The 12,707-nt window shown below is 55.0% G+C and overlaps 1 protein-coding gene across 1 annotated transcript in view; it reads left to right on the forward strand.

Moving 5' to 3' along the window:
- Positions 1–12,707, forward strand: part of FSTL4 (follistatin like 4) — a 288,892-nt gene that overhangs the window by 227,005 nt on the left and 49,180 nt on the right. Inside the window, exon 8 of the mRNA XM_006166916.2 lies at positions 4,030–4,196. Within this exon, the coding sequence (XP_006166978.1) occupies positions 4,030–4,196 (167 nt within the window). The remainder of the gene's footprint in view (positions 1–4,029; positions 4,197–12,707) is intronic.

Below are 12,707 nucleotides of genomic sequence, written 5' to 3' on the forward strand. Positions count from 1 at the left end.
TCAGAGTGGCCGGGCAGAGGGCGCCACGTGGGCGTGTCCTGAGGTCTGAAGACCCGAATGGGGTGGGGAGCCAGCGGGCACGGAGCTAAGTAGCGCTGGAGCCGGAGTGGGCAGAGCAGGGCTGACCTGAATCCCACCTGGGCCATCTGGGTGACGGGGCCGCGACCATATCTGAGCAGAGACACAGCCCCTGTTCTTCGGGTGAGGACGGGAGAGTCAGAGGTGCACGGCAACCTGGAGGGCGGCTGCACAAGAGGCTGCTGAGGGCCTGGGCTGGAGGGGGCTCGGAGGGCCGCGAGGGCATCTTGGGGACTTGGCAGCTGTTGGCCCCAGCACCCGAAGCATCACTTTTGTCATCACAAGCAAGTGGGCGAAGAGCAGACGGGTGACACGTGGGGTGAGGGGAGGTGCGTGAGCAGTGCCTGCAGGACGAGGGGGTCTACAGGGTCCTTAGTGCCGGCCGAGCCCCGAGCCCCTTCTAGCCCGAGCCCTCATTGTATCAGTATCGAAGCTAAGATCCAGGGACGGGAAGGACTCTGCCCAGGAGACTCGGCTTGAGAGCAGCTGAGCCAGACCTGGAGGCCAGGTCCCCTGCTCTGTCCTCTCAGGCCCAGGCCTGTGACGCCCTCATTTTTAACTCTCCCCCAGAGGGAAAGCTCCCCGGAGGGTCCTTCACCCAGGTCTTGCCTCTTAGCGGGAAAGTGGGGGCTGCCAGGAGAAGGCTCACTGAACAGTAAATAACTGAGCCCAGGGTGGAAGGAGAGGTTCAGCCGTCATAAATCTCTCCGGAATTTTAAAAGGAGCTGGGGAATATTGACATGAATTAAATCCAATAAAACATTCATTTAATTAAACTTTAAATGATCCAAATATTTGCTGTTCGGTTCATACTTGTGTAGCCAGCAGGAGCAGAATGACAATGGCCCTGTCAGCGTGCACGCGGTCTAATTCTGCATGCGTTTCCGTGCTCAGCACACACGTCTTCACACGTACGAATGGCGGGGCGCGCTCAGGAGGCGGGTAGCGCCGTCCTCGCGCACAGGCTGCCAGCGCCCATGGGGCCTTTCTGTTGTGCTGCTTGTATACATGTTTGTTTGTCTGCTTGCTCCTCTAGACCTTTTCTAAAACTGCTTGTGATACATGCCTTTGGGGCACGTGGAGGAAGGGGTCCTATATTCCAAGTGAGGACCTGGGACCCCAACTACCAAACCGTCTCATTTCCCTCCTTCCCCTACTCTCCCCCTTTCCTTCTCTCCAGACTTCCTCACATCTTATAGGGCAGTGGTTCTCAGGCCTCCTCGGGGTACCACAGGGCCCCTTGGGGTGTTCGTTATAATCTGGATGCCCACTGCCCCCCTTCCCAGAGTCTGTGTCATCCTGAGGGAGGGGGCAGGAACCTGTTTATCTCCCACCCCGATGAGAGGCAGGTGGTTGAGGAGCCACACCTGAGCAGGTGGCACTAGGGCCCAGGGAAAACCCTGCCTCCTCCCAGAGCCCCTCCCTGGGCACGCAGTGGGGCTTCCCTGCTAGCCTGCTGGACTCCAAAGTGCAGAGAAAAAGTAGGCTCCTTTGGCAACTCGCCTGACTTCTTCCCGAGCCCCAGCCCGTCAGGAGAGAGATACAGCTAAACAGTCCAGTGTAAAGCTTAATCCTGACCACCGTAACTGTCCACATGAGTCATGCTCTGTCTGAAAAAGCGCCTCATGCTCCCACTCCCACCCTGCACCCCCGGCTGCTCTCCAAGCTGGCCCTGACTCTGCACGGAGGCAGCCAGCCAGCCCTCTCTGCCGCAGGCGCCCACCAGGGCAGGCGCCCACCAGGGCCCTCCCGATGGCCCTGGTCCCAGGGGGCTCACTGCTGTGCTCGCTCAGCCCCGGTGTCTGGCGGGGTCTGAGGGCGGGGCACTCCCCAAGCTCAGCCTCCCGAAGCCCCTGCTGGTGCTACACCACATGGGGCACCCCACTGTCCACCCAGTGAATGGGCAGGAGCTGATGGGGCTCAGGTCCTCTGGACACATGTGGTTACCCCGGGCAGGTAGAGAGTGGGGGGCAGGGAGGCACCTCACCTTCTAGCCTGCCCTCACCTGGGCTCCCCTCACATACATCATCTCCCTTCCTCTTCCCACAATTCCCCAGGCTGAGGAGTCCTCCCTTCCTGCTTCCATGGCCTGGAAGAGCCTCTGCTGGGCTCAGAGAGAACTATGGGTTCCGAGCTCTGAGGGCCCGCAGACTGCAGTGGGAGCTAAATGATTCCAGCAAGTTCTCTGGCTCTCCCTCCTGCTCCAAGCCTCGGTCAGGCTGCAGAGGGCCGGTACATTTCTTGTCCCGCCCTGAGCAATAAGCCTCATGACTCAGAGTGGGGAGGGTGCGAGCAGAATGTGATTGAAGACCTTGAAATGCATCACTTGAAGGTTTGGGAAATAGCACTCCAGCTGCATCTGCGTCAGTCACGTGGGGCTTATCACTCCCCGTGTGGGCTCCTTCACCATCACGTTTTCCCTGTGCGAGCACCCCACTCCACTGGCCTGCTTACTCTTTGGCTTTTTTATTTCCCTCTTCTTTGATTTTTTTTAATCCCTCCATCAAGCATTGATGAAGCACCCAGTGTGTATCTTCGTCCTGGTGAGGCCAGGGCAGCCCACTGCATGGGTGTGCAGGGGAGGGCCTTCTGCAGTGCATTGCACCTGCGGCTGTTGTCACTCCCACCTGTGAGAACAGAGGTGCCACCTGCAGTGCTGCCGCTGCCCGGTCACAGCTCACCAGTGTCCTGCTCGAGGTGCCACCTGCAGGGCTGCTGCTGCCCGGTCACAGCTCACCAGTGTCCTGCTGCATCACTGAGCTCAGTCCCCAACTCCGGGCTTGCTCCAGAGTATTTGGGGAACACACCTCCCAGGGTCCCCGGGTCCCATAGAGTAGTAAGAGTGAAAAGGACCCCCAGCATTTTCACTAGCCCCTCAGGAGACAGACCGCCAGAGCCAGCCTGCCTCCCTCAGCTCATGCCGCCTCTGGCCACTGCTCCAAACCCCTGAATGGGAGGATCTCGGGAAAGAGCAGGAGACCCAGTCTTGTCCATGGGCTGGTGACTCTCCCTCCATGTCTGACCCCATGTCAGCATGAGCAGCCTGAGTTTGATTAATTGTTCCATAAAACCAGAGAATTTCAAAACGCCCATGATTGCAAGGAAATATTTTAGACCCTTCCCATTTGCCTGAAGAATGATCAGCCTTAATGCCAGTTATAAAGTGTAAAATGGCAAGGATTAATAATTTGCACAGCCTGAAGTACATTCCACAAAATTAAAGGCTGCGGTGCGCGGTCACAGAACGGAAATCCGAATCCGAGCTTGGCAAATCCTCAGACAGAGACAAACCATCAGAGGTCAGCCAGTTCGTTCTCCAGACTTCAGACAGTGCGACCTTTAAGTCGCCCCAGACAGATGAGAAACCTGTCGGTCGCCCAGTGGAGCCTGACTGCACCCAGCCAGGCCCAGACTTCATCAGGCCAGGGGAGCTCCGGGCCAGGCGCTGCACGTCTGCTCCCTGGCCTCTCTGCACGACAGCCCTGGGGGACTGGCCGCCATACTCTGGCGTCAATCAAATCCCAGATGGTTCCCTACATATTCGCTCCCGGTCCTGGCCTGTGTTCATTCAATCTTTAAAAATAAAAAGAATTATGTTGTTTAACTTTATTTATTTTTAAGTTGACCAGAGAAAGATAGAGCAAGAGAGAGATAAAGTGAGAAAGCAAGCCACCAGGTCCGGGACTTGAACCGTGGTTGGCCGTGTGGGAGTTTGGCACCCTTAACCACAACGCCACCTGCCCCTGCTGGCCCCTTCTTTTAGTCTTTTGAGCATTTGATTTAAGTTGCAGCTCCTCTCCCAATTAAAGCATCCATCTGTACGTTTAATGAGCACACACACTTTCCAGGGAGCCTCCAGACCCTCGTGGGCCCCTGCCCTGCCCCTAGTAAATCGTGGGCATTGCCTTGAGCAGAGGCTGCACCTGAACACCTTCTCCTTTCCTTCTGCAGAGGTGGTTCAGCTCAGCCTCGCCCCCGAGGACAGGGTCAGTGTGACCACCGTGACCGTGGGGCTGAGCACGGTGCTGACCTGTGCCATACGTGGAGACCTGAGGCCGCCAATCGTCTGGAAGCGCAACGGGCTCACCCTGAACTTCCTGGACTTGGAAGACATCAATGTAAGTCTCTGGGAATGCACAGGCGAACCTCTGGGGAAGGAAAACTGTGTGAGATGTCCCATGGTGGTGGCAGAGCCAGGAGGTCTCATGTGACATCCCACCTTCGTTCCTTTCTAGCCTGTTGTCAGGCCAGAAAATCTAGGCCTCAGCCTGTGCGGAGCATAGTGTAGATGGTGGCCATCAGTCTGGTAGCCATGCCCAGCTAAGAGAGGGGATGGGGGGGTACACGGTGGGCAGAGCAAGTGGCCTCTGATCAGGTCCTGCCTTGGCAAAGGCCTGGACATGGCCCTGGGTTGGGCCGTGGAGAGGAGTGACCACACACAGCCTGAAGGGATAAGCCACAGGTCAGGCCAGGGAACAGAGCCAAACAGGAGGCTCCCAGCTGCCTGGAGGGTCTGGGGGCAAACTCTGGGCTCTAAAAAAAGGGCAAGATACAGACAGTTGGACCTGGATAAGGGCCAGACCTTGTGGAGAACAGAGGTGAGCCAGTGGGCTGGCCAGAGGTGGAGGGAACCCAGGTCAGAACAGAGGGGACCTGCTCTGGTCCCCTGCCTGGGGAAACTTGCTTGCTCGGTAGGAGAATGGAGGTTTGAGGGGTTGAGTGGCACTGCATGGCAGAGACAGCAGCTGAGCTCACACAGCCTAACATGGCCTACAGGGGGCATTTCTGTACCCAGAGGACCCAGGCAGCCTGGGTGGGGGTCCCAGCATCACCCACGTAGGCTTTGCAACTTAACAGCCTTTCTTCCGCTGCTGGCCAGAATGGATTAATCCATGAGAAAGGCAACATTCACAGCGCCTTCCTCCTACTGGACTTGAAGCAGAGGTGGAATCATTCAAGTGTATTTATCAGTCCAGATTTGGCACAGGGACAATGTGGCTTCCCAGAAGTTTCCATGAGACGGCAGAGTGATGTCAGCCATATAGTGAGCTGCCAGGACGGCTGCTGAGTCTTGAGTTGTGGTCGGTAGCAGAATACAGTTGTCAGGCAGAAGAAGCCCGGATCGCCCTGGCTCAGGCTGGGATAACTGGTCTACCAGGGATGCTTGCCGGAGAGAAGGAAGACCTGTAGGATGAGGGCTGTTAGTTCCTGCAGACATCTCTCAAGAGGGAGAGGTAGGAGCTAAGGCAGAGGGAGACCAACTTGGGCTCCTTAGATGGAACGCCATTTTGGCCATCATGTGAGGCAGTAAGTTCCTCACCCCTGGGAATATGCAAGCTCTAGCAGGGACTCTGGTCAGTGGGGCTGCTCACCCCTAGAGGGCAGCTAAGCCCCATGGCTTAAAGCCCCATGGCCTTCTTGCCAACTCGGTCAGCTTGGTGGGGAGAGAGGCCCAGCATGACATGTTGCTAGGAACCACCAAAGCTGGGCCTCATACTCCAGGCTCCATCGCACCCCAGGCTATGGGGAAAGCAAGTGGAAAGAGGGAGGTTCTACCCCAGACAGAGCAGAAGAGCAAAGAGTGCCCTTCCCCCACCCTCATCAGTCACACTGAGCAGGGCGATTTTCTTGTGAGTCCCTCACATGAAGAACATAGCCAGTATCCTGTACACCTCTGGGTGTCATCTGGGTGTCAGTGGGTGTTTGATAGACAGGTGCTGGGTGCAGTGTCCTGCATCCCCTGGGTCCTAGATGGCCAGTGCTCATCTGAGACCTCAGCAAGAAAGGGAAGCATCTATCTGTGAAGGCAACAGACTGTGTGGGTGCCTGTGCACGTGCTGGGGTGCATGACTGTGTACAAAAGCTCTCCGAGTCGGGTGTCAACCAGTGAGGGCAGGTCTGCCTGCATGCGTGCGTGTGTTTGTGTGTGTGTGTGCGTGCTTCCATGTGTGGTACTTAATGCTCTGTTTAAAGACTTTGGAAATAAAGACAGAGGCAAAACTCCTCTTAATGTACTTGCCATCAGCTAATTAAATTACTTCGGGGGCTCCCCCTCCCTCCGACATGCCTCCAGCACCAACTCAATTGCATTTCTCCTTCTCACAATAAGGTCAGCAATTTGGGTAATTGTGGGCGCAACCAGAGATCAATGGCCCCTCATGCCCAGGAAGCCCTCCCTGCTCACCGTGGAGGCAGCGTTCCGCAAACAGGCAGGCACTGTGCTGCTCGCAAGCCCCGTGTGAGGGCACAGGGCATCGTGTGACCCACCCAAGCACACATAAAGCTCACACACACGGCTAACACATGCCCCCCCACACACACAGTGGGGAGGGAAACAGCACAGCCTGCTAGCGAAGGGCACAGGCTCCAAGAAGGAGCTCACACAGTACACACACGGCTAACACATGCCCCCCCCACACACACAGTGGGGAGGGAAACAGCACAGCCTGCTAGCGAAGGGCACAGGCTCCAAGAAGGAGCCTGGGCGTGAGACTCAGTCCTGCTACTCACCCGTCGAGCAACCCCTACCTCTACACCTCGGTTTCCTCATCTGTGAAATAAGGACAAATCAGAGAACCTGCCTCACAGGGTTATAATGAGGATTAAGTGAGAACACGCATGTAAGTTTCTTAACATCTGCTACTCCATAAGTGTATTATCGCTCTTCTTAACATTACTGCTACTATTACTGCCGTCGACATTACTACCGCCGCCATTAAACAATGTTCTCAAAATTTTGTGACCTGAATCCCCACCAAGCTGCCAGCAGCAGTCCAGCGAGGCTCCCCAGTCAGGCAGATGTGACCCTGGTGCACCCCTGCTGTCCGTGGCGGGGCACAGGTAAAGTGCTGTTCCATCAGGCTTGACTCGTCCAGGGAGAGAGACGCTGACCGGCCCGCTTGGGTGTATCCAGAGCAGCCGTGGGTGAGCCATTGAGCCTCCCTGGGCTGGTGGAGAGACGAAGAGTACGGTGTCCTCCTTGCATGGAAGCTTTCACGTTGAACGCAAGGGGCTGAGCTCTTAGTTCAGGGTCGGGGGCACAGCAGGTGCCCCCAAGTGCAAGCCCTCCTCTGGGGACAGTGAGGAGAACAACACTAGGAGGAAATCAGGCTGAAGGAGTAGAGGCAGGTCGTTAGGATGCACGGGGCATTTTTAAAGCAAGAATCGGCTAAGGGGGAGCAGCCCAGGAGGGCAACATTAACAGGGTGGACACCCAGGGGTGATGAAGTTCCGGGAGTCCCTCAGCCCACGGCAGCTCAGGTCCCCACCTTACTCTTGCACTGTGAGAGATGAAAAAAAAAAAATTTTTTTTTTTGGAGAGATATTTTTGCTCTAAGGCACATGCACTTGCTGGAGAAACAAAGAGACAGAAAGACAGAAAGCAAGAAATTACCCCCCACCCTCAGGAGGGACGGCTACATCACAATCCCTTCTCCATTCTCCTCTTGGGATTTTGGGCATACACGTACATGCACCCAGCATGAGCTTGAAGCCACCAGGTCCAGGATTTGAACTGTGGTTAACTACGTGGGAGTCCAGCGACATAGCCGTTATGCCATCTGCTGGTCCCGAGAGGTGAAATTTGGTCCCTGCGCTGTAGTCAATGCCTGGCACTCAAATGCTGCTGCCAGGGGAAGCCACCCCTCATTCAGGGTCCGAGGCAGGCAGATCAAGAGCTCAGAGGGGTGTGCACCTCCTCGCTGTGTCGTTTGTGAGAGACATCTTGATTGGCAACAAAATATTAATCACTTTTTCACTCCTCTGTTAATGAGAAGCTTTCATGGGCAACAAAATATTAATTTGTCTTGTCTTATCTGTTAAGAATTCTGTTAATGAATTTAGTCACAGAGCTATTACAGAATGCCATCCTAATGACACATGTAATTAAACTTTTCTGACTTGCAAACATCAAGGATGCCTTGAGCATCAAGATCATATTTGATTGGGAAGGAAATGTACCCCTCTAGCCTGGGGCCACGTGAGAGGGAGCCGCTCGAATTCCGCAGTGTGCGGCGTGGCTGTCGGGAGCACCGTCAGTCACCCCGCGTGCGCATGCGTGTCCAGATGGCCTACGTGGGGAGTCGTCCCTTGGACTAACATGTTGGCTGGGCGTTGGAGGTCACAAGCTCCAGAGCACAGAGAAAGATGTTGTCCGCGGCCTCTGGAGGCAAAGTACCCACAAGCATCTACTCTGGGGGCCAGAGGAAGGGGCTATTCTGGCTGGGGCTGCGGGGACAGGGGTAAGGGAGGGAGGAGTAAGGACGGGCAGGCTGGGGCCAGAGCAGAGGACCTCGAATGGTACCACAAGGCACCTTGGCTGTGCTTCTGTGGGCCATGAGGGCACACAGATGCATGTGCCACAGGGCTCCTGGGCTCCCAGCAGCCTGAAATAAAACGTGCATCCAGGAAAACCACAAGTAATGTGGGACCCAGAAACGAGGGGCACCCTGGGGGGTTCGGGGGGGTCTTCCTCCTGTCTCACGTCCCCAGTGGCACATTCAGAGAGCGGCAATGTCCCAGACCTTCTGTGACTCCCACCCACAATCCCCTCCATGTGGCCGTGGCTTGGTTCACGGTGGCTTCCCCTTTGTAAGGTGGTTATGCAGCTGGTATGCGTCGTATGCAGCTGGCAGGAGGGAAAACAAAAACAGCCCTGAGCGGAGAACGGAGAACGGTGCTGTGGACTAACATGCAAAGCCCCAGAGACGATGCCTGCAAAGGCATCAACCCCCGGGGAACTTGCTGAGGCCCTCCCGGCAGGGGCTCCCCAGATTATGCCACCTCCTTCTGTTTGTCTGATGAGAAATCAAGTTTCTACTCAGGCCCACGTTGCCCAGAGCTAGCAAAGGGTGGCGTGTCCTCTGTTTACCTCCTGCCCAGCTGCCAGGGTCTGCCCTGAAGCAGTTGTAGGTCTGGATGTGCTTGGGCCTCGGCCTCGGCCTCGGTCTCAGGCCCCCTCACCTCAGCTGTCAAGGAATCAGGAACCATTGCTCACCCCAGGAGTGAAGCTGGTTCTGTCTGTTCTAGGCTTGGTCCTGTTCCCAGGAGCCTGCCTGTGCTCGTGCCTGGAGGGCAAGCCCTCAGCTCAGCCCATGGGCACTAGAAGCCAGTGGTCAGCTCGCCGTGGCCTGCAGGCCCTGCTCTGACAACACTGTGCCACGTGGGAGAGGTACAGTGCCGTGCCCAGAGGGCATGACCCGCGTTATGCTCAGAGACAACTCTGGCCAGATGCCAGGGCTCTCTGAGGAGAGAGCGAGATGCCTGTGGCTGTAGGTGTCCAATCAGAAAGGGGACCCATTAACCTCTGTGGACTCCCCACCCCTGGGATAAGGGCCCCATCTAACGTGTGAGTCCTGCACAGATGTCAGGGGACTCCCCTGACCCCATGTGGGCATCTCGCTTCCTCAGCTGGGCCACTGAACAGGGCCACACCTCACCCCTCCCTGGCACATTCCCCCTCAGCCCCTGTCTCCTGGGGGCTCAAAGCCAGGCTATCAGGCTGGGAAAGTCCATCTCACAGGCAGGGCCCCACATCTTTCCCCTACCCCCCAGGTGTCATGGGGTGTGACGGGAGTGCTGCCTTGCTCTCTGCAGAAACAGCATGCAAACCCATCTGGGCCTCAGCTCTCTGCTCCTCTAACCACCCAGACCATGCAGTAGCCACTTGGGTGGAGCTAAGTGATTATCCCCAAGACCCAGTCTACATGTCCTGCCTCTGCAGTGTTACCAGTCCTCCCCCTCAGAACTGTCTTCCTCACTGCCCTGATGACTTTACGGTCAAGGGACTCTCAGGAGGGGGACCAAAGCAGGGACAAGACATGCCAGGAGTCACGGATAATAACTGACCTCCTGACCCGTAGTTACCATTGCAACTGGTGTCTCCGGCGTGAGGCTAGGTGCTCCCGGTGCATGCTGGTCCATTCGTTAGCACTGTCTCAGCCCCTCCTCCAGCTGCAGGAGGCCAGCAGCATTAGTAACTCAGAGGAGTTGAGGACTTGCCCTGATCCTGCAAGCAGCCTACACAGCCAGCGACACTCCCTGGGTTCCTTGCTCTGGAGACACAATACCCAGCACCCAGCCTCTCCAAGGATAATACCCAGCCCCCAACCTCTCCAAGGAGAATAACCAGCACCCAGCCTCTCCAAGGATAATACCCAGCACCCAACCTCTCCAAGGATAATAACCAGCACCCAGCCTCTCCAAGGATAATACCCAGCACCCAGCCTCTCCAAGGATAATACCCAGCACCCAACCTCTCCAAGGATAATACCCAGCATCCAGCCTCTCCAAGGATAATATCCAGCACCCAGCCTCTCCAAGGATAATACCAGCACCCAGCCTCTCCAAGGATAATACCAGCACCCAGCCGCTCCAAGGATAATACCCAGCACCCAGCCTCTCCAAGGATAACACTAGCACCCAGCCTCTCTAAGGATAATACCCAGCACCCAGCCTCTCCAAGGCTAATACCAGCACCCAGCCTCTCCAAGACATTGCTCTAGGGCCAGATGCACCCACCTCCTGCAGTAACCACTGTGGTCCCCAGGCCCAGTGGAATGTGGAGGCAGGGCCACATGTCTGGTGCTCGAGTCTCCCTAGTCTCCAGACTCTGACCCAGCAAGAAAGGGGAGCAGTCCTCTCTGAGACCAGCACATGCAGCTGTTGGGCCAGGATCATCTCAGGGAGAGGAAACATTTTTCTACTGTATTCTTCATTGTTTTAGAAAAGGCCCACAACAAACTCAATATATTTCAAATGACTTGAAAGAGCCACTCTTTTTTTGTTGGTTTTTTTTTCCCCCACTGCATCTTGATATTTGAAGCTTTCAAATGTCGGCAGGCAGAGTACAGTGATAAAAGCAGAAAAACAAAACCCATTAGAAGAAAGTGTTTGTGGCAGTGTTTGAAGGATGTGTTAAAAGGCTCCCTTCCCTCCCATGCCTAAATGGTGTAAAACAGGGAACAAATAATTCTAATGAAGCATATGCTCTCAGCTAGCTCTTCTTTGGAAGTGAGTTATTAAAAAGACCAAAAGAAAGTGATTTAGGAGCTCATGACTCATTTAATTTTTATTGTCTTTATATGAACCAGTCATGAATCCATTGTAAAAAGATGAGAGGCGTTTGATTAGCATGGAGAGCTGTTTGCAACACCATAGACAGTGGTTGTAGGTTCTGCATTAAAATAATCTCATTAAATGCTTCAGTACATTTTGTTTTAATATCTTGGAAAACACTACACTTGAAGTACTCAAAGGCTTTGGCCACTTCCCTCCACTTTGTGTCAAAAGCCCTGGTTGCATCTGAGCATCCGGTTCTTTCGAGCTTGGGAAGGGTTCACACCATCTCAGTATTACCAAGAGCTCCCCAAGACACGTTGGCCCTGGCACCTAGCACATCAGCCTGTGGAACTCATGGTGTGACTGCTTCCCACCCCCAGGCAGCTCCTCTGGCCTTTATTTTCTTGGTGGCTTCCTCAGGGTCTCATATTTCCTCTCTTAGTCCTGGCGTCGGGGCTTGCCTTGTGCTCAGTGACCACTTCTGGCCCCAGCTCCAAGGTACAGGATCCCTCAGAGACGTTCTGATTTAGCTCCTGAGTTCCAAGTACAGAGCCCAGGCACTCCTCCAGAGCCTCCCTACAGAGGCCCAGCCAGTAGAAGAGGACTATTGATGCCTCTCGTGGCCACCACAGATTGACACTCACCCCTCCAAGGGGCACTGTCCCCACTGAGCAGAGAGAAGAGAATCACAGAAGCCCTGCAGTCCTCGAGCTGTACCCCCGTCTGCTGTGCCTGGGCTCCCTGGCCTGCCCCGCACGGCAGAACCCGTGTTCAGCCCATGTTCAGGCTTGGTTTACTATAAACACCGCCGTGAGCACCCTTGTGCACACCTCTTGGCACATCTGTGTGAGTAGATTCATAAAATAAGTTCTTAGAAGTGGGGCACTTGCACTTTTGATGGGTATTGCCAGACCTGTCTCCATAAAGGCTGCAGAGTTTACAGCCCTTCCAGCAATGTGTGAGAGTTTTTTTGTTTTGTTTTGTTTTGTTTTGTTTTTGTTTTTGTTTTTGAGAGGTTTTTGCTATAGGGTGCATGCGCTTGCCAGAAAGACAGAGACATAGAGACAGAAAGCAAGAAATCACCCACCAGGGGGGATGGCCATGCCAAAATCCCTTCTCCTCCATTCTCCTCTTGGGATCTTGGGCATGCACGCACACACACCTGGTGTGAGTTTAAGCCACCGGATCTGGGATGCGAACCGCGGTCGATTACATGGGAGTCCAGCGACAAAGCCATTACACTAACTGCTGGTCCCAATGTGTAAGAGTTTTAAACACCAAGTTGGGAGCAAATTTCTGAATGAAAGTCTTCTTGGTCCCTGAAATGAGTCATAGAAGGAAATTTCTCCAAAACCTCCCTGGCATGTTTCAGGGACAGCATTGGGCTATTACCGCTGTGAGCATGGTCCCCACATTAGGGTCAGGAGCTGGTGCCTTCTCAGCCTGGGAACGCATGACCCAAGGTTCCCAGGAGGAGGGTTGCAGGTCTCTCAGTCAGAAGCCGCAGGTTTGAGGCAGAGAACGTCCATGACTGCCGTAATGTATTCTAGTGCCTGAGGCCCTTCCTGCTG

Source organism: Tupaia chinensis, unplaced genomic scaffold, assembly GCF_000334495.1.
Source record: "Tupaia chinensis unplaced genomic scaffold, TupChi_1.0 Scaffold144346_1, whole genome shotgun sequence".
NCBI lineage: Eukaryota > Metazoa > Chordata > Mammalia > Scandentia > Tupaiidae > Tupaia > Tupaia belangeri.